Genomic DNA, 27,986 nt, shown 5'->3' with positions numbered 1-27,986 from the left:
CCCCCAACAATAAAGAGACAGAATATAGAGAAAATATTTATTGAGTGCAAGAGGAAGCCATCTGATCAAAGACCTGCTCTGGATCCAGCTTGGAAAGGCTGAAACAGCTCCAGATCCAACAACCAGACAAAATTTAAAAAGACAGGCCTGGGTTAGCGCATGTGCATGGGGAAGGCCTGATTCCTTTGGAGAATGGGATCATCTTTGGTTAAAATGCTTGGGAAAGTCCTTGTTTAGGCAGTTCTCAGTCTTTGACCCTGGACCACAAAGCCCAGGGAATGGGTCATGGAGTCCTTGTGCAGGAGGAGAGAAAATTCCAACCCCAGGCAAGAAGGGAGCAGGCAGGAGGCAGCCTCATGCCACTGGCACTTGCTCAGGAGAAATAAGTGCTTCTTGAAGGCACAGTAAAACCTCAGGGCTGGTGAAGGATCCCTTGAGCCAAGTTCAAAACTGACTCAGCTCCATCCGCAGTCGTGGAGACTCCTGTGGACTTGATTCACCCACATCCATCTTTGGCTGAAAGATGTAAAACCTTTCCTCCAGTGAAATAAAAAGCCTGAAGAGGAGAGGGAACTGTTGGTGACGAGCTCTTCTTCAGAGTCCAAAAGAAAAAAGGAAATAAAAAAAAAGAAAACCACAAAAAAGCGCCAAGGTTCATTGTGAGATCAAAGGAGGCTGGTGGTGCTGCCAGGGGCCCAGGCAGCTGCTGCTTTGGTAGGAAAGCTCTAACCCAGAGCAGTGGCAGCTGCTCCTCCAGGCAGGCTCCTCACCTGCTCCCATGCAGCTGGAACATGCCAGGGAAACCTTGCACTGCTCTGCAAGACAGGGAGCCTGCCTGGCAGAGGGCAGGGAGCTTCCAGGGATCCTGCCCAGCACTGGGCCATAAAACCCTGCAGAGTCTCAGCTCAGCCCAGCCCTGTGTGAGAGGAGCTGAAGCTGGGGCTCAAGGAGTCTCAGACTTGTGCCTGTTGTTCCCAGGCTCGCTCTTCCTTTGTGTTTACTGATGGATCACAGGTGCCTTTATGGATGTTGCTGCTGGACAAAAAGGTTTTTAGAAGATACCCAGCATCCTCTGCCCCAAAATCTCACTCTCTCCACATCAGCTGTGTAAGCAATCCCAGTGCAGTTCCCATCTTGGCTGCTGGGGCCGTCCCTCTCCCTCCTCTGGGAAGCTCCCAGCCCTTCTGTGTCCAAGTGCTCCAGCTGGGGGATGCTCCGCAGTGAGTGGATCTGGCCCCTTTGCAGCCTGCTACTGGAGTCTCTAGTGCTGTACGATATAAGGTCCAAGGCAGAGCCCACCAGCCTCAGCACAGGGTTCAGGTGGCCTTTGGATCAAGCCCTTAACTAATTTCTTCCAGTTATTCATGTTTCCCAGCAGCCACAATCCCAGTGTAGCCTCCACATTCAGCATAGATCTCATCCACCTCCATTTTTTTTTTACAAAATAATAAAATACATTTATATATATTTATATATATACTATGAAAACTGTACAATATTGTATGCAAAAAAAAAATAAATCAGAGGCCATCAAGTAATGCAACACAAACGAAAGGTTATTCTTTGCTATCATGGTACCAAATGTCAGTAGCAAAGGACAGATGCAAATAGGTGCAGTAAGAAAGCACAGGTTACCCCAAAACCCGACCTTGCAGCTCTCATAAAAACCCCCATACTGAGCAAAACAACCATCTCCAGTGGATAGGCGAGTTGCCAGAGAGCCTGGAGCAAAGATGGAAATGGTGACCCTCTATAAATCATGATTTTGACATCAGAGATCCTCTCAAAACTGAGGACCTGACAATAAAATCATTCTGTTCCGTTTACTTGGGAAGGCTGAAGCCATGGAGACACCCCGGTGTCTGCCCTGGAGGATGAGGTTACACACCCAGCTGTGCCAGAGCTCTGAGTGTGCTGGGCTCCAAAGGAGAAGTCCAGAGCCTGCAGTGCCACAGAGTGTCTGTGCCCGCAGGAGGAGCTGCCCAGGCACCGCCTGGATGAAGCACCCTTGAGTCATTCCATAAAATCCTGGCACCTGATCCCAGAAGTCCTGCTGGTGCTGGGCCTGCCCCAGCTCAGGCCTGGTAGAACTGCCTCTCCACCTGCTGGGTGAGGGTCCCGCTGGCCATCACGGTGTGGCTCACAAACTCCTGGGTGAGGGTGCTGCTGGAGTTCTCCACGTGCTGGGTGGTCACCACCATCCCATCTGCAAGGGGAAGGCACCAAGTATGGGGTCACAGGGAACACGGTCTGCCCTGCAACTCCAGGCTGTTGGTTTTCCATCACAGAGAGAGCTATTTAAGGATCAAGTGATTCAGTGCTTTGCTATGTCAGTCGAGAGGATGGATCTCCTAAGAGCTCCCAAACTCTCCATGTTGCTGCATGAACCCACGAGCTCAAGTGGGACAGCACAGAACAACTACATGGACGTGAATAAAGATGTGTGTCCCACCGCTCTGTTTTTTCTGCTCTGAACAGATGGAACCTTGCAGGCAGAGCTATGATTTGGTCTCTAGTGATCGTGCTGGAGGACTCTTGAATACAGCATTCCCTCCAGGACTGGGCAGCACGTGTGGAAATGACTGCAGCTCTCCCTGGGGCAAAGCAGGAATACAGCATAGCGAAAGGGCTGACCCTCTTCAATCCCACCTGATGGACCCTTCTCCCCTGCCTTTGGCACTTGAGGTAAAAGCAGCCTCAGACCTTTGGACAAGCAGAATTACCTTTTGTCTTCTGAGGGTTGCAAAGCAACAATGAGCCCCTACCTGTGAAGTGGGGATCCAGAGAGGAGTGGCTGATGCTGGTTTTGGTGGTATATTCAGTGGGGAATTTGTAAACTTCTCTCATGTACTGCTGTCCTCCAAACTGGGAGAAAGCACCTGGGGAGAAGGAAAAGGGACAAGTCAGTCAAGAAATAAAGAACTTCCAACTCCTCAACCCTTCACAGTGAGCACCAGCAAGCTTAGGAATTTTCCCTTGCTGGTATCAGAGCCAGGTTCAGGAGGAACTGGGAGGACTGGGAAAGTCTCACACCTGGGCAGTAAGAAGCTGCCTCCAGGTATTTGCACAAACAGGCAGAAGTTTCACCATAAGTTAAACACTGCAGGTGTTCCCTCATTCAGTGCACCAGGACTGGGGCAGTGTTCACCAGGGACAGCACTGCCTTCATGGAAAACTCTCTCAATGTCTTTCCTGAAGCATGGAGCCACCACCAGAGCTGGAAAGCGACTGCAGGACTTGTGTTCCCTGCTCTGAGAGGTTTCTCTTTGCACCTCCATGAAGACACAGTACTGTACCTCTGTCCTGAGATTCAATGGTGATGAGGCCTTCTCTCTCTGGCCCAAAGCCTTGGGTGGTGTTGGCTTGCACTTTGAACTTGTACGGGACATTCTCACTCAGGTGGGGCACAGTCAGGGTGGTTTCCAGGTTGTCTCCTTCAACATAGATTGTCCTGGGCTCCCCTAATCCACAGAGACACAGAGTAGTGAAGACAGACTAGAGTGATGGTCCCTCCAAACACATTTCCCCCCAAATCTGCTGCCTTGGCTTTCCCTGAGCTTTGTACAACCCACAGGCTGTAGGATTACACCCACTTCTACTAAGGGTTAAAAAAATCCCATTTCACTACAGTGGGGAACATCAACAACCAACCTTCACAGGGTTTTGGCTGCAATAATCAACAGGTCCTTCCTTTTCCCACCACATTGGTTAGACCAGACCACGCAATGGCACAAAGTGCCAGCTCCCAGGCCTGGAGTCAGCCTCATGTTCCCACCTTGCCTGCACTGATGCAAGCAAACAACTCTTTTACTGGTCTCAGCCAAAACGCAGCAGATTGCTGCCTTAGCCGGAGGTATCCCGTGCTCTACACGAGGGACCTGTGCAGCCTTTGCCTGATACTGTACCTCCTCCATGCAGCATCTCACAGGTGATCCTGTAGCCCAGGATGGGCCCATTGGGCTCACGGGGTCTCTCCCAGCTGAGGTGCAGAGAATCCGGGCTGAGGGCAGTGAAAACCAGCGGTCCAGGGGCACAGGGGGTGCTCAGGGTGAAGGGACTACCTGCAAGGGCACAAGGGACACATCAGACTGACAGCAAAGGGAGCCTGGGAGGGATCTGCACAGAGCATTTATGTAATGAGCTGGAAGTGCTCAGCTCTCTGCACAACAAGCGTGACATGAATGTGCGGGGGAAGAAGGTCACGTTCCAAGATGAGAGGAAGGGAAGGAGAGCTGAGGATGTGGCAAGGGGAGAGAAAACAGCCACCAGCACTACAGACAGCAGCACAGGCACCAGTGCTACTCTTCTGTCCCCAGCCACCTCACCTGGCACGGGACTGAGCGGGCTCTGTGGGTCCACCTGGGACTCGATGGTGATGACTCCTTCCCTCTCGGGGCCCCAGCCCTCCTCGCTCTGAGCCTTCACCTTGAAGATGTAGGAGTGGTTGGGCAGCAGGTCCTCCACCACCACAGAGTTCTGGCTGGGGTTGGGGATGGTGATCCTGTGCACCTCTCCTGGGACACGCAGGGAAGCGGATGTCACATTGCAGGCACAGAGACAGAGCCACAGCTTTCACCTAAAGTCTGTCTCAAACAAACTGCCGGCAAAAGCCATCCAGGGGCCCTCCCCAGCCACCTCCATCACACTTTGCCACCAACAATGGGTAGCGCAGGACAAGATGTCTTTCCAAAAAAGACTTGGGACAAACAACAGCTTCTTGAAAACTCAAGGAGTTTCAGACAAAATAATTATGATTTCACTAATACTGCCCTGAAATTAATTTAAAAATAAGTTTTTTTTCATTTCAATCCTTCCAAGTCCCACGTGTTGAAAAAAAATTCATGTTTGGGCTGACAGAGAGAATCACTCAAAGGGTTTTTTTTTTCTGGAGGATAGATGATTCTACAAGCAACTTCAGTAATTGCTCTCTGCTAGGAGAAACAGGGAACAAAAGCTGTGGGGTAGCTGCAACATTTCCTGCACAAAAAGAAGGCTTCACAAGAAGCAGATTTAGGACCCCGAATCCCAGAATGCTTCAGGCTGGAAGGCACCTCTGGAGATCATCTGGCCCAATCCCCCTTGCTCAGAGCGGGGTTGTCCACTGCCAGAAGACCCAGAGCAGACTCTCCAGCATCCAAAACTCCCACCAACCCCCCCAGTGCCTGTTCACTGACCTCCGTTGAGGAGCTGGTACTGCACACTGTAGCCCTGCACCTCCTTCTCGCAGCGTGGCTCCTGCCAGCTCACCTTCAGGGAGGTGGGGCCCAGGGCAGAGAACACCAGGCGGGTGGGGGTGTCAGGGATGCCCAGCGCCTTCCTGGAGTCTGAGGCAGAAAGGGAACATCAGGCTGGAGATCTTGGGGATGGGGGCTAAGGGGGCTGGGGGAGAGGAGGAGGTGGCACACACAAACATGGGATGGTCCTGATGGTTTGGGGAGCACGTGGTGAGATGTCATCTCTGCAAGCTGTCCTGACATAAGGGAGGACAGGCTGGCTCTGCACAGCTACAGGGATGTCCCACAGCCTCAGGGTGCCAAGCTTGGGTGGGACAAGTTAATGCAAGCTTCATGCCCCTGTGGCAGAGAGCCCTAATCTACAGCTAAATCAGCCCTCCAGGCCCTGCTCATGTGGCCTGGGACCACATCCGTGTGGTCCTCAGCTCGTCCCACTGGGACACAAGGCTCACAGGGAGCACAGCAGCCTCCCAGGTGACACTCAGGGACTGAAGCCCCTGATTGACAAGGAGTTTGCAGAGGGACATCTCATAAGGAGCACACGTTCTCCCCAAGAGTTCTCCAAAGGCCTGTGGAATAAGACCGAGAACAAGAAGCTTGTTAGGAATGAAGAGAATGGGCACAATGGGTTGATCAGAGCACAGTGGCAGCAGTGGTGGTGAATCAGTCCAGGTGGGTTGAAACTTGCAATTCACCTGCAAATGGAAAGGTGATGTGATGGAGGCACAGGCTGGGTCAGAAGGAAGATCAGCACAGCAGACAGCAAGCCATGGAGAGGAGCTTTGGGGTGAGCAGTGGATGGCAGCAGCTCATGGATGGACGGTGGCTGGGCTGTTATGGGATGTGTGGCTGGGAGGAAACACTGGACAAGCTGTACCTATGTACTTGCACATCCCTGCGGACCCATCAGTCATGATTATAGAGTCCCGACAGCCAATGCTGGGGTAGTAACCCTTCACCTTTGCCCTGCTCCTGAAACCCACGTCCCGGGGCCGGAGGAGTGTCCTCCCAGCATCTTCATGGATGGGAGGGAGGAGTGTCCCTGGGTAATCTACAGAAGCAGCGCAAGAAGAAAGAAAAAAACACCATTGGAGATTTCAGAGTAGCTTCAGCCCAGGCTCCTGCACAGGTGACTTTTTAAGGCTCAGGTTTGAAGAATCTTTAAACCACCTTCTGTCAGCAGCAGCTGATTGACACACGTGGAGCTGAAAGGCAACCACACTGCTGGATAGAGTGAGGAGAAGAGACATGTGCTCTCCCTGGAGAGCTTCAAGGTGTGAGGATAAGGATGGAGCTCCCTTCCCTGATCACCCTGCCTGTGAGGGGTGGGAACCCTTTCCAAACTGGTCTGGAAGCAGAGAGGCCTTAGTAACACACCAAGACATCAGTAGTGGGGACATGACCTTCTAGACCTGCGGTTCATAGGCCCCCTTAGCTGTGAGAACAGTCCTCACCCCACGAGGAGTTTGGGGTGCAGGTCCAAAGAGAGTCATGGGGATGGAAGGGAAGGACAGGTCCCATCCCTGTGGTACTCACCATGCCCCATCAGCACGGTGGAGTAATCTCTTGTCAGCGAGGAGCTGCCCATCACCCTGTGCTCCTGGTGCATGTGGGAGCTCAGCTGGTGGTAGCTGGTGTTGGCTGTCCTGGTCAGGGTGCCACTGCCACTGCCAGGGAAGGAGAAGTCCACCCGGCCATTCAGCAAGTGCTCTGTGGAAGAGGGCACACCGTGAGGAATGTGGCTGTGGACAAAGCTACTGCTCCACTTTCCATGGGGAGGAAGCAGGAGGCATCAAGGTGCCCCCCCTGCTTTGGCTGAATCCCAGGTTCAGCCGCTCTGGAAGGTGATTCTGGAATGCTACATCTAGAACAAGCCACAACACCCAACATGAGACACAGAGGTAAACAAAGACTTCTCCCTGCACCAGACACACCCATGGTGCCCAAGGTAACTCCAGACCTCGGCCTTGCTGGGGCACTGCCTTGTGCTTCTCGCCACATTCTCTCACATCTCCCCTTAGACGCACACACTAGTTCATAACTTTGGATTTTAAAAGAAGGTGGAAGAAGGAAAACGGCTCTTTAAGGAGGAGGTTTCTCCAGATCTCATTCTGGATCCCATCTCAGCTGGATCTGAAAATCAAACTCTGCTCCGTTGTTCTGGTCCTTGACAAACAAATCCCCATCCCCTCCCAGCAGGCCAGGAGAGATCAGCCACCTACGAGATAGTGATTTCTGTTTAACAGTCCAGCAGATCTGCCCCAGAAGCTCAGGGCACTTAATTAAGGTGAAGAGCTGCCCTTGGAGGTGGCACTTAGCAGGTATCATCTGAGTTTGCTCCTGCCTTGAAGGTCCAGCCTTTGGTAGAAGCAACTTGCTAGCAGGCTCCCAAGTCCGTGCCGAGATGGGGGTTACCTTGACACTCGTGTGAGCAGACACACCAGGACAAGGTTCTGAAGCAGATCACACCAACACGAGGGTGGGCACACAAGGGGAGGCAGGGGACACAGAGCCCATCCGCCGGCCCCTCGGCACAAAGCAGGACGAGACAGGACACTCAGTGCCGTAACAGAGCTGTCCTTCACCTGCTTGGGGCCGGGGCGTCCCGCTCCTCCTCACACTGCCAGGAGCCACAGCGCTGTCCTCCTCGGGGAGGAGCCCCTCGGTGTCCGAGGAGAGGCGGCTGCTGCCAGAGAGGCGGGGAATGGTTTCAGGTGGGAGCCTCCAGGTGATGCGGCGAAGGTCCAGGTCTTCTCCCAGCAACGGCACAAATTTCCACCTGGAGCCTTTTGGGACAAGGCAAGCACTGGTGTTGGCACGGTCTGCAGGGGTCAGGGTGGGCCACCCGCCACCTCCGTGCTGCTTGCTGGGGAGAGGAAGGGACAAGCACCAGTGGGGCGATGCCTGTTCACAGCCCGTGTTCCAAGTGTGAGCTGAGGAGTTCAGGTGGTGCAACCATCTGGTAGGTGGAGAATGGTGGGAACATGACACGCAGCGGGTTTCTCAACCCCTGGACTGTTTTCCAGCCCTGTGTCCATCATGACAAAAGGCGAGAGTCAAAGTCCCACCACACGCCTGTCCCCGCATGAAGAGTCTGCAACAACTGTCCTCTGCTCAGAGAGGTTTCATCGCGCCTTGATGTGCTCTCAGAGTGGTCGGACTCCTGATGTTCCTGTCTCCTTGCTCTCTGAAAAGACCAGGGACTCACCCTTGAGTCCCAGGCCCTGGAGAACCCTCCAGAGAAGATCTTACAGACACACCTTGTCATTTCACTTATGGCTCAGGTCCCAGCACAAGACCAGGGATTCAGCTTCATTCAGAAAGTGAAGGGATGGAGGAGGAGAGGCCAGTGCCTTCCCAGCACTGCTGAGTTCCCTCCTGTTGGCTTGGCCTAGACCCTGAGCATCCACGGGACTCAGAGGTCTGTGCCTTTGCCGGTGCTTGTTTGCTGATGTTAACTCTCCTGGTCCAGCCAAATGCCAACACAAAGAAAAGATGAGCAGGGAGGGCCATGAAAAGCTCCTCTCCCACCCCACACTGGGATTTCTCTTTGCCCCATGGCTACAACAAGGAGGCACTGGCCTTATTTACACTGTGACCAGCCAAGTATTCCCATGGAGGCAGCTGCTGAGCTTTGGAAAGGCTGATCTCCACCATCTCTACAGCTTGGATCTCCCCATCCCTGAGGGACAGAAAGGAGCTGCGATGCTCATTTCTGAAAGGTGCTTTTAAGGAAAAAGAACGTTAGAAATTACTTTTTCAAACTCAGAGACACGAACCTGAATCATCAGAGACACTGGGCCTCTTGCTGCCAGCTGGAGAGCGGAGCACGTCCGCACTGTACATCAGGTAGCTGTCATAGTCCTCACCTCCCTCTGCATCAATGATAGGGACATCAGGGATGATGGGGACTGCAGGAGAGGTGGAAAGTGCCATTAGACCAGCAGCAAAAAACCCCACACAATCAGCACAAAACCGCACAATGCTGAGGCTGGCCCTCAGCATTCCCAGGATGGCTGGAGCAGCAGAACAAACAGGAGGTGGGGAAGCAGCTGGGGTGATGGAGAGCTCTCCCCAGGGCTGCTCCTGTCCCTCTGCCCCCCTGCCCAGGCTGGCACTCACTGGACATGGGGCGCTTGGGCTGCGTGGCGAGGTTGATGGTGGCTTCTCTCTGGGGCCCCCAGCCCGCGCCGTTCCTGGCCTTCACCGTGTAGCGATAGGGCTGCGACTCCCGCAGGTTCTCGATCAGCACCGTGCGCTTCCTGGGCTCCTCAACCAGCACCTTCTTCACGGGCCCAATGGGCACTGCAAGGCACGGGCACGCCTGTCACCCACCAGGAGGCACAGAGGACCCCACAACACACTGCACTTTGATGTCAGGATACAGCCTGCCTCTGGGGAAAAGTGCAGCAGCTCTCTGGGCTGCTCACAACAAGCAGCATCATCTCAGGGCAATTCCCAAACTCCAGGAGGAGTCTTCTGTTGCTGGTGTGTCACAAATAACACCTCCTTGGCACCCCACCCCTTTATCTAGACCTACGAACTAAGTTTGAGATGAAAAACAATATAAAACGTTCTGGAAGTGAATGGGAACAGAGTTTTCTGGAATTTGCAGGGTTAAATCCTGACTGGTGATTTTTCTATGCTCTTTCCATCAAGAAGTGACCCATCTAAAACCCAGATCTCAAAAGAAACATGCCTGGAGCTGTTCTAGCTCTGCTGCTGTGGTTTGGAACTGGCCCAGCCTGCAGAAAATGACTTCCAGCCCCTCAGCCTGACTGGACTGTCCCATCCAAAAATGAGCTCTTACCATTGTCGTCATTGACAAGCCCATAACTGACTTCATAGGCCGTAATCACCCCGTTGGTTTCTGCAGGCTCACCCCAGCTCAGCTGGGTCACGGTGGAAGACACAACATTGAAAGCCAGGCGCCCGGGCTCGCTGGGCACTGGGAAAGCAAAAGCAAAGGGTTCCCATCACTGCAGGTCAGGACTCAGTGGGTGCCCAGAGCTCCCGAGATCACAGCTGGGTTGCAGTGGGAGACACTCAGTGCTTGACTCCAAGACCACCAGAAGCTCAGGGCTGGAGCCCCCCGGTGCTGGGTGCAGAGGTACAAACTTGCTCCCGCGTGGAGGGAAGGTGTGGGGTCACTCACCCTCCTCCAGCGTGCGGCAGTGGATGACGTCTGAGTACGTCCCTTCTCCCATGGCGTTGTAGGCGCAGACTTGCATCTCGTAGTCGCAGAAGGGGTAAAGGTTTGTCAGCTCTGCTGATGGGGTTTTGACATCAATCAGATGGGCTTCTGACTCAGGGTCTCCCTGGATCCAGTATTTCACCTGGCAAAGCAAGTGCAAGCCATGATTCCTTCAGATCCTCACATAATACGTGAGAAATTCCTTGTCTCTTACTAAATCAACTCTGGGAATGGTGTTGTGCCATTCCTCTGAAATGGGAAGCAAGAACAGTCTGGGAACTTCATCATAAGTGATGGAACCGGGGATGAAGCCACCGGGAATCTTTCTTACATATCCCTCATCCACCCAGCAATGGCCCCTCAAGGATGAAGGGGAGCGGAAGGGGTGAACTTGCTCCCTCTTTTGGGTGTGTACTTGGACCTCTTTGGTACAAACGTCTGTGTTAAACACCTGCAGGAGGGGACCCACACTCTCCCCTGGGATCCACTCGCCCCTTACCTTGTACCCCAGGGGTTTTCCTGGTGGAGGAAACCAGTTGAAGCTGATTTCCCTGGAGCTGAGGGCATGGGCATTGGGATTAAGCGGTGCACTCAGGCGGCCTTTGGGGGACTGGGGGACCTGGCTCAGGCCAGTCATCAAGGGGACACCATCCACCAGCTCTGCAGACAAGAAAGTTTACATCAGTGCCAGTCCTCCCACTTGGATGAAAAAAAGAAAGCGTGCCTCTCTCAGCACTGCCCGGCCCTGCTGTGATAAATATATTATTTTTGTTATTGACCCGCTTGATGACGTTTTGCTTGTCCAGCCACGGGAACCACCACGCACCAATCGTGGCAAGTCCTACCTCTCCCTTATTTTTATGACTTTTCATTCAAATTCCCAAGGAAAAGGAATTAATTTCTATTCTATTTCCTCTACCGAGGGCGACGATCCATCTTCTCCCCACCCGCTGACTATTCCCACTCGCGCCTCTAGAGGGGGACCCAAATCTACCAGTCGGAGCTGGAGGAACCTCGCTGCGGCTTTTTGGGCGAGGTAATGGAACTCTGTGCACTTCATCGGGGTAGGCTGGTCTGGGGAGGAGCCCTGGCAGCCACTGGCACAGCCTGGTCGCCAGCCCCTACCTGGGTCAGCAATGGTCACCGTGGTCTGGGGGTAGCGGCCGATCTTGGCCCCGTACTTGGGGTGGAGGAGGTCGATAGCGAATTGCTTGAGCTGGCAGCTGTTGAGGAGGGTGTCTATCTCTGTCAGCTCCAGCAAGGGCACCTGCACCTCCTTTCGGGTCTCCCCAGGCTGGAAGACCAGTTCACCCTCTGTGAAGGTGTAGTCCTGGAGGAGAAGGAAGAGGTGTGTTCAGGGTGAGGCTGGATGGGGCTCTAAGCAATCTGGCCTTGTGGAAGGTGCCCCTGCCCATGGCAGGGGGTTGGAACGACATGATCTGTAAGGTCCTTTCCAACCCAAACTTGTTCTATGATTACAGCCTGCAGTACCTGTGAGGAAACTCCCAAAGAGCTTCCCCTCATCCCCCAGTCAATCCCCATTTGCCTCCCAGTGCCCACAGCTGCAGGGGCAGCTGGTACCCTCTGCCTCAGGCACAGGCATCCTCTCAGGTCCTCCCTCCCCAAGGGAGCAAGGGATGGAGAAGAATGTTTACCCTTGTGCTGACAGCAAGACTTGGGTCCCCTCTGTCCCAGCCACATCCCGATAAACCCTCTTCTGCAAGCCCAGGGTTGTCCTTTTCCCAACCCTGCATTCCCACTCCTTCCTGCCTGCCAAGGCCAGGAGCACCACCACCCTTACCCTGCCATCCTTGGCGGTGAGATCCCGGGTCCTGTAGGTGACTTGGGATTTCCCGTTGTCTATGATCTCCCGAAGGACAGGGATCTTGGCCAGCTTATCAAAGCGGCTGTGGGAATAGGCTGGCTGCAGGAAGGTGATGAGGCTGCTAGCTGGAAGGGGCAGGAGAGGAGGAGTGTGTAGAGAAAATACATGAGGAATTGCATCCCAAACACTCAGGCGTCCTCCCTGAACAGAGTTCCAGTCACCCACGGGTGTGAACCGTGCATGAAGCATCATTGCTGGAGACTTCCCCACTTCCCATTTGTGCTCCCTGCTCATAACAGCCAGGTGGGAAGCAGAGGGGAAGTGCTGGGGACATTAGCACAATGCCATCAAAGAGGTTCTGCTTCACACCAGCAATCAATGAACTGGAGCAGCAGGGGAATGTGGTCAACCCATAACCTGTCATGGAATTGGCAGCATCTAAACTTGTCACGGTCAAATGTTTCTGTGAGCAGGGAAAATGACCCTCCTTTGGATGCATTAAAGGATGCTCCAGTTTAGACTCAGGTGACTTCAGAAAGGAGTCATCAAGCAAGTGTGTGCTCTGTGACCAGGGGGTGCTCAGACATGCAGACTGTGCCTTACAAACCACATCAGTCCGGACACTCAAACACAAACACCTTCACACAGTCACAGCCCTTCACCTTGTTCTTTGATGATGGTGATGTTGACAACCCTGCGCCCAATCTTTGCGATGCCGTTGGGGACCTCAATGGCCTCCACCTGCAGCTGCTTCTCATCATCATCATCATCCCTGATAAAGAGCGGGACACGCACATCCACAAGCTCCACAGCCTCTTGGAACTCCACCATTCCCTGAGCATCTGGGGGAAAAGACAAGGATGAGAGGTGGGAAATAACCTCCTGTACCCAGCGCTGGGCTCTGCTCCCTACCTTGGTCTGAGGTCACAGTGTAATAACCCGGTGCAACCTTCAGGTCATTAAAAGCCTCGTGGGAAACGTGTTTCTCCACCACTTTGATGATGTCTGGCTTGGCTGAGTAAGGGGCAGTGAGCACTGTGTCCACAATGGTGTGATCCTGCCTGGGAGGAGTGGAGGGAAAAGCAGGTGAGAGCTGAGATCAGGGTAACTCATCTCACACAGCAGCTGGGGGGCCAGTGAGTGTGTGGGGCACTCAGTCACCCCACACGTGTGTGTACAAAGAGGGAGAAGCTGCAACAGAGATTACAAATTCCTCTTACCTTTTCCCAGAATTGGGCTGTAACCTGGGGGAATAAAAAAAACCAAAACCCAAATCAGAGTGACTAAAACCCTCAGAGAGACAAAGTGCTGTGTGAATCACAGCCCTGTGCAGGCCTGAGCTGCAGCACTGCCCTGCGGGTGCCAACCCATCCCACAGAACCCCAGCACAAGTTCCCTCCTGCCCAGCTGCTCCCTCCTGCCCTGGGTTTCCCAATGCAGCAAGGAATGTGCCCACAGGGGAGATCACATCTGGATCAGGCTGTGGGGAGGAGATAACACTCCCTGCTTAGCACTGGCATCCCCAAATTCCTCCTGGCCTGTGCCAGGCGCTCCTAAGTTTGCATCAGGCTGAAACTTTTGAAGCCAGTGGGAATTCTCCCACTGAGCACCAATGCAACCAGGATTTGTTCCTACTGTTCCAAAGCCAGACTCAGCTGAGATCTGCTCCACAGCTGGGTGGGCTCTGCTCTGCAGCGCTGGGTGAGTGAAGCACCATGCCAGGCTTGTGTCACAGACCACGCTCCCTCCCAGCATTGCAGATTTCACACCCCCAGCCCTCTGGCCCACCCCATCATCAGCAGTCCCCTGGGGGAACCCTGCCCTGCAGGAGTCTCTCCCCTGCTGACTCACCTGAACTTGGTCTGCTGGACCTTGTGGCAGCCAGGAATGTGCTTGAAAACGTCATTCAGCTGCAGGGAGCAAGAGGGACTTTCACAGCATATCCCTCACTGAACGGGGATGTGCTCAGCAAGCAGACGCTGCTGCCACAAAACACAGGAGCTCTCTGACCACCCCAGGCCCTCCTCCCTCACCCTCCCACACCAGGTTTCTTTCCTGGACGTAGCAAGAGGCTGCAAACTGAAAACACACAGGAGCTACAGATCGCATGCCCCAAAGCAAACCCGAAATCTCAACGAGATGCTCTGTTAATTCTTACAATTGTGACCTTAAAAATTGCGCTTTCTCACAAAAGAAGAAAAACTGCTCCTTCCTTTCAATAGCTGTGGGTTCCCAGGGAAGGGGCACTGCCCAGCCCCCTGTGTTACTGTCCCCAAGGCCACCCCGAGCCCCGCTCCGTGCCCAAGCTCCTACGTTCTCCTCCACTTCCTTGCGAAGCTGCTCGCACTCCCGGCTGTCCGGTTTCACCAGGTTCTGCGTGAAAAGCCGGGCCAGCCTCAGAGACAGCCCGTAGGGAACTGGAAAGAGAAATCCCCGAATTAAACTCCGTCCTTCTTGGCCAGAGAAGTAACCCGCCCAGAAGCTGGAAGCACGGGGACACTCACTGAGGTCCTTGGGGTTGGCGGCAGCGGGGGAGGTGACGCCCTGCTTGTGGACGTTGTTGTGGATCTTCCAGCGGACCGTGTCCCGACCCTTGAGGGACCCGCTGCGCACCAGGGGCGTGTCCAGGTGGTCGGAGGACATGAGGCTGTGCCGGAGCATGTAGTGGTCCTCCTTGAAGCCGACGGTGCGACCTGTAGAGCCGGGGGCAGGGTAAGAGTCTGAGCACGCCGGGACAACGCCAGCCGTCAGCTTCCCACCGCCGGAGATTCTGTTCTGGGGGATGCTTAGGGTTTCCACCATGCTAAGGGTGTTGGGATGTCAGGATAGAGGGAGCAAAGGGTGTTCGTGAGTGGGGAGAACACATCTCACCAGCTAAGCATTACAAGGTCAGGGAGAGCCAGCAGGGCATCGCAGGCTGTGGGGCAGGGAGGGAAAAGTGGACCAGCAGCTCCAGGATTCTTTGGCTCAGGCTCTCTGCTAGGAGCTTTCTCCCCGATCCACCTCTCAGCTCAGAGAGGAGGGATGCTCATCCCAGTACACCCCCAAACCCAGGAAGGCAGTGCACCCCCCAGAGCCCTATCCCCCCAGGACCAAGGGCTGGTACCTCGTGCACAGCAGGGAAGCAGGGCCAGGCAAGCCTAGAAAACAAACGGCCAGAGACACAATCACTTTGTGGCCAAGGACAAAACCCCTCCAAGTCTCCATCAGGGAGGATCTACATCAGCAGGGATGCGTGGAGGGGGCTCTCAAGCTGATTTTAGCCAGGTGGGGGAAATCTGGCTAAAATTTCACCAGCAGCTCATGTCCACAACAGTAGAGGGTTGGATACCACAGGGACATCCCCTGCCAATCTGGCCATGCTAAAGGCTGGGTGGATTCTGGAAATTTGTCTTGGTTTTGGCTATATCTGGTTCTCTCCCTGGGCTGGGGAAGCTAGCAGAGACACTCACCTTGCAGCAGGCACAGAACTTCCAGCAGAGCAAGAGCAGCAGCCCCAGCAGCAGGATGAGGAAGATGAGCAGTGGGATGAGCCAGAGGAAGCTCCCAGGTGGGCACTCTGCAAGTGACAGGCACGTCACTCCCAGGCATCAACTCCAGGTGGGGTGTGCAGGGAGGGAGCAGGGAGGCAGGGACAGAGGGGAAAGGCTGGACCACATCTCTCTGAGTGATGGAGCAGCCCAGTTAACCTTGGCAATGCCTCAACAATGAGAAATGCTGTTCAGGGAGGGCTATCACACCTCTGCTCACACCCAGCCATACCAAAGGGCTGTGCAGCACCTTGCAGCCATCCCTGCCCATGGCAGCGGGGGAAAGGCTCTGATCTCTAAAGGGTGCCACACTCCACTCCTTGCAGTTCATGTGACAGACAGTGTCACCCACCCGTGTCACACAGCAAGGTGGGCAGGGAGGTGCTGCCTGCAGCTGACCCTGCCCAGGGACACAGCAAAGGGACAAAGCAGGGATTGGAGGCATCGTGGAGCTGGTCACTCTGATCCAGATCCCAGGCTGGACATCCCCTGCTCCTCCCACCTCCCTGCTCACCTTTATTCTTCTGTACACGGACAGTGGTGTTGGGTAGGGTACTGGGGTCTCCCTCCAGGGTGTAGTGGTAGGTGCAGTCATCATCCTCGTCCTGGAAGGAGCAGTACTCACCAGCCTCCTCTGTGGGGAGAGGGGACACAGTTGTCATGTCACCACGGCCAGGAAGGGCTTAACGTGCGCACACACACACACACACACACACACACACACACACACACACACACACGGAGCAGGTCACACAGGAGACACCACACGTGTCTGCACCCAGCTCTGCTTCTCACGTTACCTTTCTTCAGCTCCTCCACCATCTGGATCTGGAGCTGGCACGAGCTGCAGTTCCCTTTCAGGTTGCCTGTTCCCCAGGTCTGGCAGCGGACACAGTCCCGGATGCTCTCACACACAGCCTGGAAGCCCTGGGCAGAGGTAGGGTGGGATGGTCAGGGACAACCCCAGGAACAAGGGAGAACACAGCCTCTGAAAGGCAGAGCTGGAGAGGCAGCTCCTCACCAGAGCCAGGGCAAGGTCCAGATCAAAAAGAGAAGTCACTGAGAACAAGCCCCTTTCCTGGCCACAGGACAGGTGAGACAAACCCTTGCCCAGGATTTTATTCCTGACTGAGATGTGCCTTCATCTCTCCTTTGCCTTTCTTCCCTGGAGGCTCTGCATGGGAATAAGTGATAAACCCAGAGGGACTCACCAGGGAGTAGCTGATTTCACAGGTGGAGCTGGTGTACAGCGAAGCCATATCACAGATGCATCTGCCACATTCACACCTCCCGTGGTTATTGCAAATGCCCTGGGAGAGAAGAGGTGACAGCCTGAGAGCAGCGCTGGGAGTCAGCAAGGCACCTCAGTGACCCAGAGACTCCACACTGGGGCAACAGCCTGGGGAGGTGGGGCAGGACCTACCCCTCGGCTGTCGATGCAGGTGTCATTGCTGGTGGGACATTCACAGCCCGGGCCCTCCCAGCCGCTCTCGCACACGCAGGCGCCCCTGGAGCAGCGGCCACGATCTGGGGTGAGAGCAGGGATTAGCTGGGCTGCAGTGCAGTGCCATTCCCCCAGCCCTGTCTGTGGTTCTTTGGGGGTGCACAGGGGCTGCAAACAGGCTCTACAGCATCCTCCCTGCACGCCGGCAGGCGCTGAGTCCCTGCAGCCCATCACTGGTCACTCAACCCCCGGTGCCGGTGCCATTGCCAGCAGTCCAGGACACCCTGTCTGTGCCACCAGGCCCGGCACATCCCCCAGCCGGGGGCTCAGGGGGTGCTCTCACCGTTGCAGAGGAAGCCGGAGGTGCGCGGGCACTGCAGGACGTCGAACTCGCAGAAGGCGCCGTCGAAGCGCAGGGTCTGGTCCTCGGAGTAGCACTGGCACTTCCCGCACAGGCACTCTCCCCGCCCCGAGCACGGCTCCGCGTCCCCCGGGCGGATGCAGGCTTCGTTGTTGGGGGATGACGCCGGGGAGCAGTCGCACGTGTCCCCTCGCCTGGGGACAGAGATGGTGCTGAGACAGGCAGGAGCAGAGCGCAGCACAGCAGGGTCCTGGGCAGACTGCCCAGTGTGTCACTGTGGGTCCCCAGACACAGCAGGTGTGTGGCAGAGGTGTGGATCTGGACATGGTCCTTACCAGCCCGGGTGGCAGATGCACTGTCCGCAGACAAAGTTCCCATGGAAACTACACTTGGGTGAGTCCAACTCTTGTTGCTGGAAGTGAAGAGAGAAGAGGCATTGCTGAATGGGCCCAGCTGCCCCCAAGACCATTTCAGGAATCAGAAAGGCAAAGATCCAAGGGCCAAGTTTTGCCCTGAAGACCAAGCCCTGGAACAGGCAGCGATGGAGGTCTTGGCCAGGCTGAGCATCGCTGAGGGGTCAAGCAGGACCCACATGCATCAGCCAACACATTCCCACCCCAGGCTGGCCAGGAGAAGGACAGCTCTCTGCATGACCCCACCTGTTCACAGGGACACACGTCGCAGATGACAGCAGCTGACACCGTGAGGCTGTCGCTCAGGGATGTGGGTTTCACGTGGATGACTCCCTGCCGGTCCTTCTCGGGGAGGCTGCAGACGTGCTGCCCACCAATGTATTCAAGAGCCTTCACGTGCATGTGGAACTTGCTCTAGAAGAAAAGGACACACTGCAGGGATGAGCCAGCTCTGCTGGACCACATCCCAGCTGGACATGGAGAGCTCGTCCCCTCACACATGCCTTCCCTCTGCTGCCATACGAGGACTTACCACTTTTCCACGGGTGATGTGGAAGGAGCCGGACTCTGTCTTTTCAAACACCGAGGAGGTGAAGTCTGTCTTCAGGGCTTTGGGGGTGAAGTCAGCCCGAATGTCCATCTTGGAGCGGATGCGCTGGGTGGCAGAGGATAAACACAATGTTGATTTTCAGCACCACCCTCTGACCACTCCATGGCCTGCTCCAGAGGGGCCACATCCTGCCTTCTGCCTGCTCTCCTGCCCAGGAGGTGCCCACCCTCTGCCCTCCCTGGAAGCCAGAGTGAAGCTCCGGAGAGCACCGTTACCTCAAAGGCTGTGTGGAGCAATTCCACAATGTTGGAAGAGTCTTCCTGGAGCACCCCGATCTCAGAGATGGGGAAATACTTGTGCAGCTTCTGCAGAGAGATAGGAGCTCCCTGAGCCAAGGCCTTGAGAACCCTCCTCTATCACACGGGAGTGGGCTTTGCTTTGAGCAGGACTTGGACCAGAGACCTCCAAATGTCCCTTCCAACCTAAATTACTCTCCAGCTCTGTGCCTCCACTGCTTTACGAGAAGGAGAAACCAGCACAGGGAGACCTCTAGGGATTCCTGCACCCAGCAATACACCCTGAGACCTCCCACAACCTAGAGCAGCCTCCCAACACAGTGTGGCACCCTCCCAAATACCAAGGTGTTGGTTTAGCACTTGGGGACAAGTGATGGGAGAACGCTTTCTCCTCCCAGCTGAGCTGAGGCAGAGGTTCTGGAAGAAAGGTAATCCCACGTGGCACCACTGCCGTGGTCTCCTCACCTCATAGTAGCTGTAGGAGTGGTTGGTGACAGCAAAGATGGGGATGATGTTGTGCTGGCCCAAGAGGCGCACGAGGGTGGGCACTGAAGGATAGTCCTGCTTGGTGTCAAACACGTAGGTGCCATGGCTGTCCAGGTGACACTCCTCGTCGTTCCTTGCCAGTATCCCTGCCAGGACGTTGGTACCATCAGCTTCATAGTGAAAGGCAGACTCGGTGGAGAACACGAGCAGGTGAGTGCTGTCCTTTCTCCAGCCGATCTGATCCTGCAGCCAGGGAGGGGAGAAGGAACTTTTATCTCTGTGCCTGCCAAACCCCTGCACAGCACTTGCAGCCCTTTGCAAGCCAGCACTGACAGGAGCAGGAATACCCAAGGGACAAGGCACCACCTGCACCTGGCAGCAAATGCAACCAGCCCCGTGTCCCCAAGAATCCCAGCACCCATCTGCACCCCCAAAGCACTGGGTGTCTCCCACCCAGCAGCTCAGTGCCAGGCACACGTGTGTACAGGGGGAAAGCCCACGCTTCCCTGGACGTGTCTGGAGCTGTGCTCATCCCTCAGCCAAGCGGCCAAGCCCTAGTGGGCTCTTTTCCAGGGAGCAGAGTTTCATCACCGCATGCGCAGAGTGGGACAGAGCAAAGAGCACATGCAGGGTGCCCAGCAAGCAGCTCCTGTGCTGGGCATTAAACACCAGGACACATATTCTAAGACTTAGGGAAAAGTGGGAGTGCAAAACGGCTTGGCACTGGGAGTGTGGGGCTGGGAGGGCAAGAACCAACTGTAGCTGAACTGCGGCTCCCTGGCTGCCCTGTCAGCTGCACAGCGTGTGGCTCTTCTGCTCATCAGTGGGCATCAGGAAGATCCACCCGTTAAAAACACAGCCCTGGCCACCCTCACCTTGCAGACAGCTGTCTGCAGGATGGCATCAAAGCCGCCCTCGGGGGCGTCCAGGTTGCCGGAGATGCGCTCCTTGCTGAGCTCCTGGCTGAAGTGGTTGATGTTGCTGGTCAGGCGGATGACGTTCTTGAAGGAGAACGGGGAGTCAGCGTTGTGCCAAGGCTCACGCAGCCTAGGAGAGATGGAACCAGGGGTCTTGCGTGGGGCAGGAGCCGAGGGATGCTGGGGTGCAAGGAGAGGAAATGTGGGGAGAGTCCCTCAAGGGAAGTCATGGAGCTGAGCAGCTCAGCAGCCAGCACTGAGAGGGAGAAGGCAGAGATAGAGAAGACAAGATGCGCCGTCTGTTGTGGCAGAGCAGGGAAGGTCTGAAAGCAGAGGATGATACTGCTGGCATTGTCACGGTGCTGCAGCAAGCCCTAAGAGATGGGGAGACCAGGGAAGACACTGGAAATGAAGGTAGAGAGATGGATGGAGGCTCTTACACTACCAACACTGAAAGCCACAGGGAAACACAGGGCACTTTCCACTCCCTCTACTCCCACCTCAGGGACCCACGGGGCTCACTCACTTTTCAGGTCTCATGTCTGTCTGAGGGGACGAGACTTTGTCCACAAACTTGCCAAATCCAATGGTGTAATTGGAAGTCAGGGCTTGCAGGAAGTCCGCTGGGAGGAGAGGAAAGGAAGGGGGAGACACATAAATAAAGAGATACCTGTGAGCTCCCTGCTCCAGGGAAAGAACTAATTTTGTAGGCATCTTCTCTGCTGGTCAGTTCTTAGATAAGATTCCGAAACTGTCATCTTTTAAGTTCTTTGGGCTTTATAGGGCAGAAATCTACACCCCCATTGGCAGCCCCAAAACTGGAGCTCTTGCAGTAGCACCCAGCAGGTTCAAGAAGCCAAAGGCCCTGCACAGACCAGCTCTGAGGGGTGCCAGCTGGGCTGGAAGAGGATGTGAGGATCCCTGCAGGACCAGAGACACATCCCCGCCCAGGGCTGCACAGAGCAGTGAGAATGTGAAGCTGTGATTAAAACAGGCATCTCTCAGCCCATTGCCAGCTGCATCCCCCTCTCTGGTGCTGGCAGAGCACTCGCAGCCACAGGCAGGGGTGAGCTGCCTGCCTTCATCAGCATAGGAGCAGGCTCCCCTCTTCTCCCAGCTCTGCCCTCACCTAGGTTATGCCCCATGCTTTTGAGGTTGTCCAGATCATCAGACATGGAGTAGGAGAAGTCCATGAGGATGTAGAGATCCACAGGGCTCTCCTTGGGCTGGAAGACATCCATGTCGAAGCTCATCTCCTCCCCAGCCCGCAGCCGCATGGACATGGCCTGAGGGGACACCTGGGTCCTCTGCAGGGACGTGTTGATACTGAAATTCTGTGAAGGAGAGTGATGTGAAGGGGATGGACTCCATCTCCAGTGTGGGTGCAATGAGAAGGAGGCAAGGAGCAGGGAGATTCGTAGGAAGTACAAAGGCAGAGATGAGTACGCTCCCCTCCCTCGTGTACTGTCCAACAGCCTCCCCCACATCCACTCGTGTCCAGCCAGGCGCTTCCCCCACAGGGATGTGAGCATTTTGCTTACATCTGCTTTGCCTGCAAAGTCCCCCCAGCCTGGATCAGGACCAGCGGCCCACAGGTCCACCAGCTAGCGAAGGCATTGCTTTTGAGTAGACCCTACATAAATAGCGATCTGGGCTTTGTCTTTTTCCTGCTGGGGAGCCTCGAGAAGGATGAAGGACATGAAAGACCCCCTCAGGAGAGGCTGAGCACGGGCTGTGTCCCCAGCATGCACCTTCTCTGTCCTCATTTCTCCCCAGGTGTACACGATGTTGGCCTCGCCGCAGCCGGAGCGCAGCAGGTTCTCCCGCAGGTCACAGCGCGGCTCCTCAAAGCTCTGCCAGGGAGCAAAGACAGCATAAGAGCCACAGAAAGCACCAGATCCACTGAGAAAAGGGGAAATACACAGGGCGGGGTCCTGTGCCTGGAGCATTTTGAGCCTTTGGGAGCAGGAGTGGGGCAGAGAGATGGGGACGAGTCCTGCACAGAACCACCAGCTAAATGTGACCACCAGTGAGTTACTGGGTTGTGTGGGATAAAACTCTCCCTCCATCCCTTGCACACACTGTTTCTGGTGTGCTGACGTTTTCTGATAAACCTCTGTATTGCTGCAGCTCCGCCCTGGGTCCCCCTCCCTCCCCATTTTCCACACCAAAAGGAAATCCACATTGCAGCCGTTCCTATCCAGAAGAGAAGCTGGATCCAGAAGCTGCCCCTGCTCTTGTGTCCCTCTCCCGCTGAGGGTGGTGGGATCTCTCCACCAGCAGGGTGGGAAGTGGAGTCCCAGGCTGCCCTGCAGGGTCTCACCTTGTCGATGCAGAAGGAGCAGTCCTTATCCACCCGGATGCACTCAGTGCAGCTCTTTGCCCGGGACAGCACACAGCGGTTGCCTGCCAGGAGAGATCAGGGCATCAGGGATGGGGAAAACAAAGTGAGCTGTGGGAGGATGCGAGAACAGCTGATCCCGTGGGGAGATGGAGGTTTTGCCTGGTTAGTGGAAACTGGCTGCAAAACAGCAGCGGGGTATCAAGGGAGGGTCCCCAAAAGCTGGGGGGATGGAAAACAGCAGGAAAAGCACACAGCAGGTGTTCTCCACATGAGTACTGGTGCTGCTGGAGCCCAGGACAGGTACACAGTCCCCAAGGGGAGGTGGCAGGCAGAGCGAACACAGCTCCACTCACTTTTGCTCCATTGGCAGAGGCCCGTGGTGCAGAGCAGGGACACGAGGAGCAGCCTGGCACACGCCCGTGGCAGCACATTCATCCTCTTCCTCCTGAAACAAAGGAATTGCTAAAACTGCAGAGAGCCAAGAGGTGGAAATGGACCTGGATATGACCAGGGCAGCTCCCACAGAGCCCCATTCCCAGCCCTGCCAGGGTGGGACAGCCCTCACATCCTGGGAAAGCTGAGGCTGGAAGCAATTGCTGAGCTCTGTGGGGCAGGGCACAAAAGCAAAGCCAAGGATGGTTTGTTTTCTGCTCAGGCATCTGCAAAAGGCTCGAAATTCCCAGCAATGCCACCCCTGTGCCTGGAGTTGGGGTGCCTAGCTCGACATAAGGGGTTGGTGCTGGCAGCTGGAGCACAGGAGGCTCCCAGACAGAGCCCAGCACTATCCACACATGTGAGCACTGACCAGACCAAGACGTTGCTTTTCCTGGCAGGTTAGGGGGAAAAAAAAAAAAAAAAAAGGCAAACGAAGTGACTGTCCACATCTCTCCCCAAAAGCAACACTGACCCCTCCCTTCAGCTATTTCCTATCACGCTAAGAGTTTCCAGGATGGTCAAGCCAACAATAAAGAGAGGGTGAGGCCTTGGGAAATGCCAGGCTTGGAGTTTTGGAGTTGTTGAATGAATCCAGGGTTTTGAGAGCCTGGCAGTTCCCCTGTGTCCTGTCCAGGGCAGCAGGACCCCTTGATGGACACAGAGGTCAAATCCTAAACAGAGTGAACCATTCTCCCTGCACCACACGTGACTGAGAAAGCTCAATGCCATCCAGAAGTCAGCATTTGGATGTGGTAAACAAAAGGCACAAAGCTGGATCTTGAGTTCTGCAGCTGCTGTGCCAGAGGTTCATCCTTACACCCAGCAGGGCAAGTGAGAGCAGTCCAGGAAAAAACAACACTGTAAAGATATCATTGAAGCATCTCTTTCCTGGAAGATGGAATTGTGAAATTTAAAATGTGAATGAACTGTCTTATATCTTCTTACTGTGTCAGCCCTGAGTCTAAAATGAAAATAATATGAAAACCACTTAAAACAGGGAAAGGAAACAGGAATAGTTGTGTGCAGTAACAACATCCAAGTTCCCCGAGGGACATCCAGCACACAGAGCAGTCACCTGGAGACTCAACTACTCACAGCCTGGCCTGGGCTGCAGGGAAACCCTTGGAAAAACCCAGCCTGGTCTCAACAGCACCAGATCACCCTTGGCCTCTGCAGCCAGTGGAATACATTGAATGCAGCAATTGTTGTGACACAGGGCTCAACCAACCCAGCACCAACACCACAGGACACCTCCTTTGGTGTCTGCACTTGGCTCCGTGTGAGAGTCACTGGGTACACAGGCAGCAACTGACAGGACACTGGTATCTCATTCATCCTGTCAGCTGTGCCCAGAGGGATTTATCACGGTCATTAACGCCCAGTGGCTCAAACGTGAGAAACACGGGAGCCTCAGGGCAGCATCTCTGCAGGGAAGCCCCGGGAAGCTTTGCTGTTCCTCAGGACCTGTAGCCAATGTGCTGTTTTGCCAATGAGCTGCTTTTCTTATGGGTAAAAGGAACCAGTTGACCAAGGGAACTCCTCTGCTTCCCTCCCTGTCACACCGACTGTCCCCAGCCGGGCCTTTTGCAGGTTTGGCTTCGGGTGGTCCCTGTCCCCCCAAGTCCAGTTGCAGCGCTGGCCCTGAGGCCAACATTCCTCACCCAGGACATGCCTGTGACCTCCTTCAGTGACAGTCCTCACACCAGCACTCGCTGGCAAATGTTGTGTCCCTTGCAACTGACACAGGCAGATTTTGAAGCCAGGAAAATCCCTTTTTCCCTTGTTCTGCCCCAGCCCAGGAGAGTGCTATGGAGACGTGAGGAGGTGCCGATTAGAGGTGGGATGAAAGGGTAGGAAAGAAACCCTTAAGAGTTTGTGGAAGGAAAATACAGTTGAAAACATCACCTGAGCGCTCAGCAAATCCCATCTCCCCCCATGACATGAGCCCCAAGAAAAGGATTGAGTATGAGACCAGACTGCTCAGCTCACAAGGACCTAATTCCTCTTCCTTTAATCACCAGTTAGGAAAAAGTCACCAAGGAACAGGAGGGACACACCCTGGGCCTTGGGCACATAAACTGCCACCATGTCTTTTCAAGTGCTGAGATAAAGGGCCATAAAATCCTGCTCAGTATTAACGTTCTGTTGCCCTGTAAACCACCAGCCTTCAAGGATTTTGCTGGACAGATGCAAGCAGGCTGGGTGCTGGTGGCACAGAGCATGGCCACTGCAGGAATTGCAGCCTGCAATATTTGTGCAAAAATACGGGAGTGGCCACCCCTTACTTTCAGAAATGTCCTCCGGAAGGGAAAACGCCACTTTCACTTCAGGAAAGCTGCAGGATTTGGTTGGGTTTTCACGACAACAACAACAAATCTGTTCAGTCGTGCAAGAACAAGGAGAAAGGCAGAGCAGCTCCTGCCTGCACATAAACTTCCTACCACTTCCCAGACGTGCTCCAGCATTTCCTCCTGGTCTCCTCTTGCTCCCCCAGCCTTCGCCCTGCCCCTCAGCACAGCCAACAAACCCGGTCCAGGAATATGCCAAGAACCCCTGAATCTGGAGAAGCTGGGGCTGGCTACCTCATCCCCAAAAATCCAGGCAATGCTCCAAACAAACCACTGGTGCAACGGGACAGAGGGCAGGGTCAGAATGGCAGATAGGGCAGAGGGAGCAAGGAGCAGGTTGTGACTGAGTCACAAAGCAATAGCAGGAGCCTGGTCCCAGCTGCCACGCTGGGGACACCTGGCAGGTTGGGACATGGGAGTGGGAAAGTGAGGGAGATGCTCAAGCAATGAGTTCCCAAGCACAGCCTTTCCTCTCTTGGGTGGGAATTGCTCTTTTCATGGCTGCAGCCATGGGGGGCTGTGTGGGGGTTGCATCAAGGACCATCCACGTGTCTGTGTGTGCTGAGGACGGGCAGTGCAGCCACAGCCCAGGGGCTCAGGGACACAGCTCATGTTCTCTCCCCTGCACGTATGGTGGCACAAAGCTGCTGGGACCGTGCTCCAAAACTTGGAAATTATCAAACCAGACTCCCCAAAACTACCAAAAACTCGACCCACTCAAATCATCACTTACACACAAAATTGTACTGGTCTTGTTTGCCTTCCCCATCCATTTCCCCTCCTTCCCCAGGTGTGCTCCTGCAGCTGGGAGACTCCGTGTGAGTGTCTCCCTTCGTTGTTTTCAGCTTCCAGGTTGAGCTCCAGACCCCAGACATGGTCCCCAGCACCCTCCAGCCGGGGACAAAACACAGCAGGACCCAGCCCGGGCACCCACATGGAGCTGCTGGGAGCTGCTTTGTGGCCAAACACCCACCTCGTGCTGTGAAGGGCTGGTGGCTGTGGTACAGTCTCCTCCCGCTGCCCCCTGAGCAGGGGGGAACCCCAAGGAGCAGAGGCAGGAATGACAGGACCCTGCCTGGGGACTGCCCAAATGCCAGCACAGCCCCGGAACCCTCCCGTTCCCTCCATGTGCTCTTCCTGCCACTTTCACTGCTCCTTTGGCCCCACAAGACACTTTTCCCCTCCTTCCCCTCCCTGGGTGCTCCTCATCCCCCTTTCCCCCCACATAATCAGCCCCCTGACAGCAACCCTCCTGTCCTGTTCCCTGTTCCCGGTCAGATCCACCAATTTGCAAATACCCCAACGCCTGCAGTTCAGCAAAGCCCACCCTGAACCCATCACTCTCTCCTGACCTTTTCTTCCAGGAACCCCCCTTGCCTTGCTCCCCCCTTGCAGGGGCAGCCGCCAGTTCTGGAAAACAGCCCCGGTGGGCTCCGCGGCTCAGAGGCACCCACAGCCCGGCTGACCTTGCACGCTTTCACCCCTGAAAGCTTTCCTTGGGAGCCAGCTCCGAGGCACAGCAGCTTTTCTCCCTGGAAGTGGGCTGAGGGACAGGGCAACCCCCGAAACCTCCAACAACTGTCCCCAAAGGGCTCTGCTCTGCCGTCCCACCCAGAGCAACCCCGCACCGCTCCCTGACCCCCAGCCCAAATACCTGCGGACACAAAGCCGGACCTGTGCAGCCCCCAAAGCCCTGCCCGCTCACGAGCGTTGCCTTTCCCAGCCAGCCCAAAGGCACCGAAGGGTGTCCGACAGCCAAAAACCCAGGGAAAAACAGAAGGAACAGGCGGGCAGGGGCTGAGCCCCGCGCTCCGTGTCCTGCCCACCTGCCCGCGCATTAATTCACTGCCCGGTTCATCCACGCAGCAAAGTTCAAGCGAGCTGGACACTGCAGAGCACAGATGAATTAATTCCACAAACCTCATTAGCCCTGGGTCTGACTGAGTCCAAATCCTCTGCCGCAGCCCGAATAACAGGCACCCACACACCAAGCCAAGAAATTCTTCCGAAGGCAGAAGGGGGAACGTGCTGCTTCGCTGCTACAACTTGATTTCCAGCTTTGGGCTTTTCTTTCCTTTTCTTTTTTCTTTCTCCCTCCTCTCTGTTTTGTCCCTTTTCTCTTTCCGGTTAAATGTCAAGTCCCGGTCCGGCGGGGAGCGCAGGCAGCCCACGATCCCGCATAACTCCCTGCAGCTCCCTGTCCCCTCCAGTCAAATATCCACTTTGTTCTCGCTCCCCGCGCTGCCGCCTCGCCCTCCCGCAGGGCTGGCGGGGAGGAAAGGTGGGAGCTGCGATAAATGAGATCGGATCCCCAGGTGAGGAGTTTTATCCCAGCTGGGAGGGAGGAGGGGGTGCCCGTGACGCAGGGCTGGCATTCAGTGCTCCCTCGCACACCTGGCCGGGCAGGCACAGCCCTCTGGACCCTCCCTCGGCGCAGGCACCATCCCACAGGAAAAGGGCTGAGCGGGCGGTGGGAAGGGAGCCCGGAGGGGCTGCTCGGCTTCACCTGCCCGCTCAGGGCAGAGCTGAGGGAGCTCCCCGACCTCCCGAGGCGGGGGTTTCTCCTCCCTGTTTCCCCCTGGCGCGGCTGGGAGGTGTCACCCTCAGAG

At 55.4% G+C, this 27,986-nt stretch overlaps 1 protein-coding gene across 3 annotated transcripts; it reads right to left on the bottom strand.

The window, feature by feature from the left end:
* Positions 1-23: 23 nt before the first annotated feature.
* Positions 24-27,978, bottom strand: ITGB4 (integrin subunit beta 4). 3 transcript variants are annotated; one of them, XM_066200633.1, is made up of 41 exons: positions 27,298-27,978; positions 22,948-23,039; positions 22,574-22,656; positions 22,002-22,103; positions 21,380-21,584; positions 20,777-20,873; positions 20,209-20,380; positions 19,313-19,576; positions 18,827-18,916; positions 18,534-18,656; positions 18,248-18,415; positions 17,924-18,000; positions 17,571-17,782; positions 17,207-17,310; positions 16,995-17,093; positions 16,584-16,710; positions 16,298-16,417; positions 15,706-15,812; positions 15,360-15,393; positions 14,758-14,946; positions 14,567-14,670; positions 14,105-14,163; positions 13,474-13,497; positions 13,166-13,314; positions 12,916-13,095; positions 12,230-12,378; positions 11,554-11,758; positions 10,928-11,088; positions 10,390-10,570; positions 10,045-10,182; positions 9,357-9,539; positions 9,014-9,145; positions 7,820-8,020; positions 6,771-6,944; positions 6,112-6,285; positions 5,175-5,324; positions 4,326-4,514; positions 3,906-4,061; positions 3,297-3,461; positions 2,766-2,879; positions 24-2,206 (listed from the first exon to the last, which is right to left on the bottom strand). In XM_066200633.1, the coding sequence occupies exons 1-41, from the start codon at positions 27,300-27,302 to the stop codon at positions 2,076-2,078; spliced, it is 5,589 nt and encodes a 1,862-aa protein (XP_066056730.1). In that variant the 5' UTR covers positions 27,303-27,978; the 3' UTR covers positions 24-2,075. The 3 variants fall into 3 exon arrangements, with proteins under 3 accessions (XP_066056730.1, XP_066056732.1, XP_066056733.1); XM_066200635.1 differs by lacking the exon at positions 7,820-8,020; XM_066200636.1 differs by lacking the exons at positions 6,112-6,285; positions 6,771-6,944; positions 7,820-8,020.
* Positions 27,979-27,986: the final 8 nt, after the last annotated feature.

The sequence above is a fragment of the Chamaea fasciata genome, unplaced genomic scaffold (genome assembly GCF_029207755.1).
Source record: "Chamaea fasciata isolate MVZ Bird 193981 ecotype frontalis unplaced genomic scaffold, bChaFas1.0.hap1 SCAF_19, whole genome shotgun sequence".
NCBI lineage: Eukaryota > Metazoa > Chordata > Aves > Passeriformes > Sylviidae > Chamaea > Chamaea fasciata.
Note: the sequence above shows the minus strand (reverse complement) of the source record. Positions and strands in the feature narration are given on the sequence as shown.

Bases quoted from the DNA above. Each gene is read 5' to 3' on its own strand.
- ITGB4 (XM_066200633.1), bottom strand. The intron at 19,577-20,208 runs GTGAGGGTGGCC...CCCTGGCTGCAG, and splicing joins TGCAGACAGCTGTCTGCAAG to GATCAGATCGGCTGGAGAAA. The intron at 17,783-17,923 runs GTAAGGACCATG...CTCTGTCCCCAG, and splicing joins TGCATCTGCCACCCGGGCTG to GCGAGGGGACACGTGCGACT.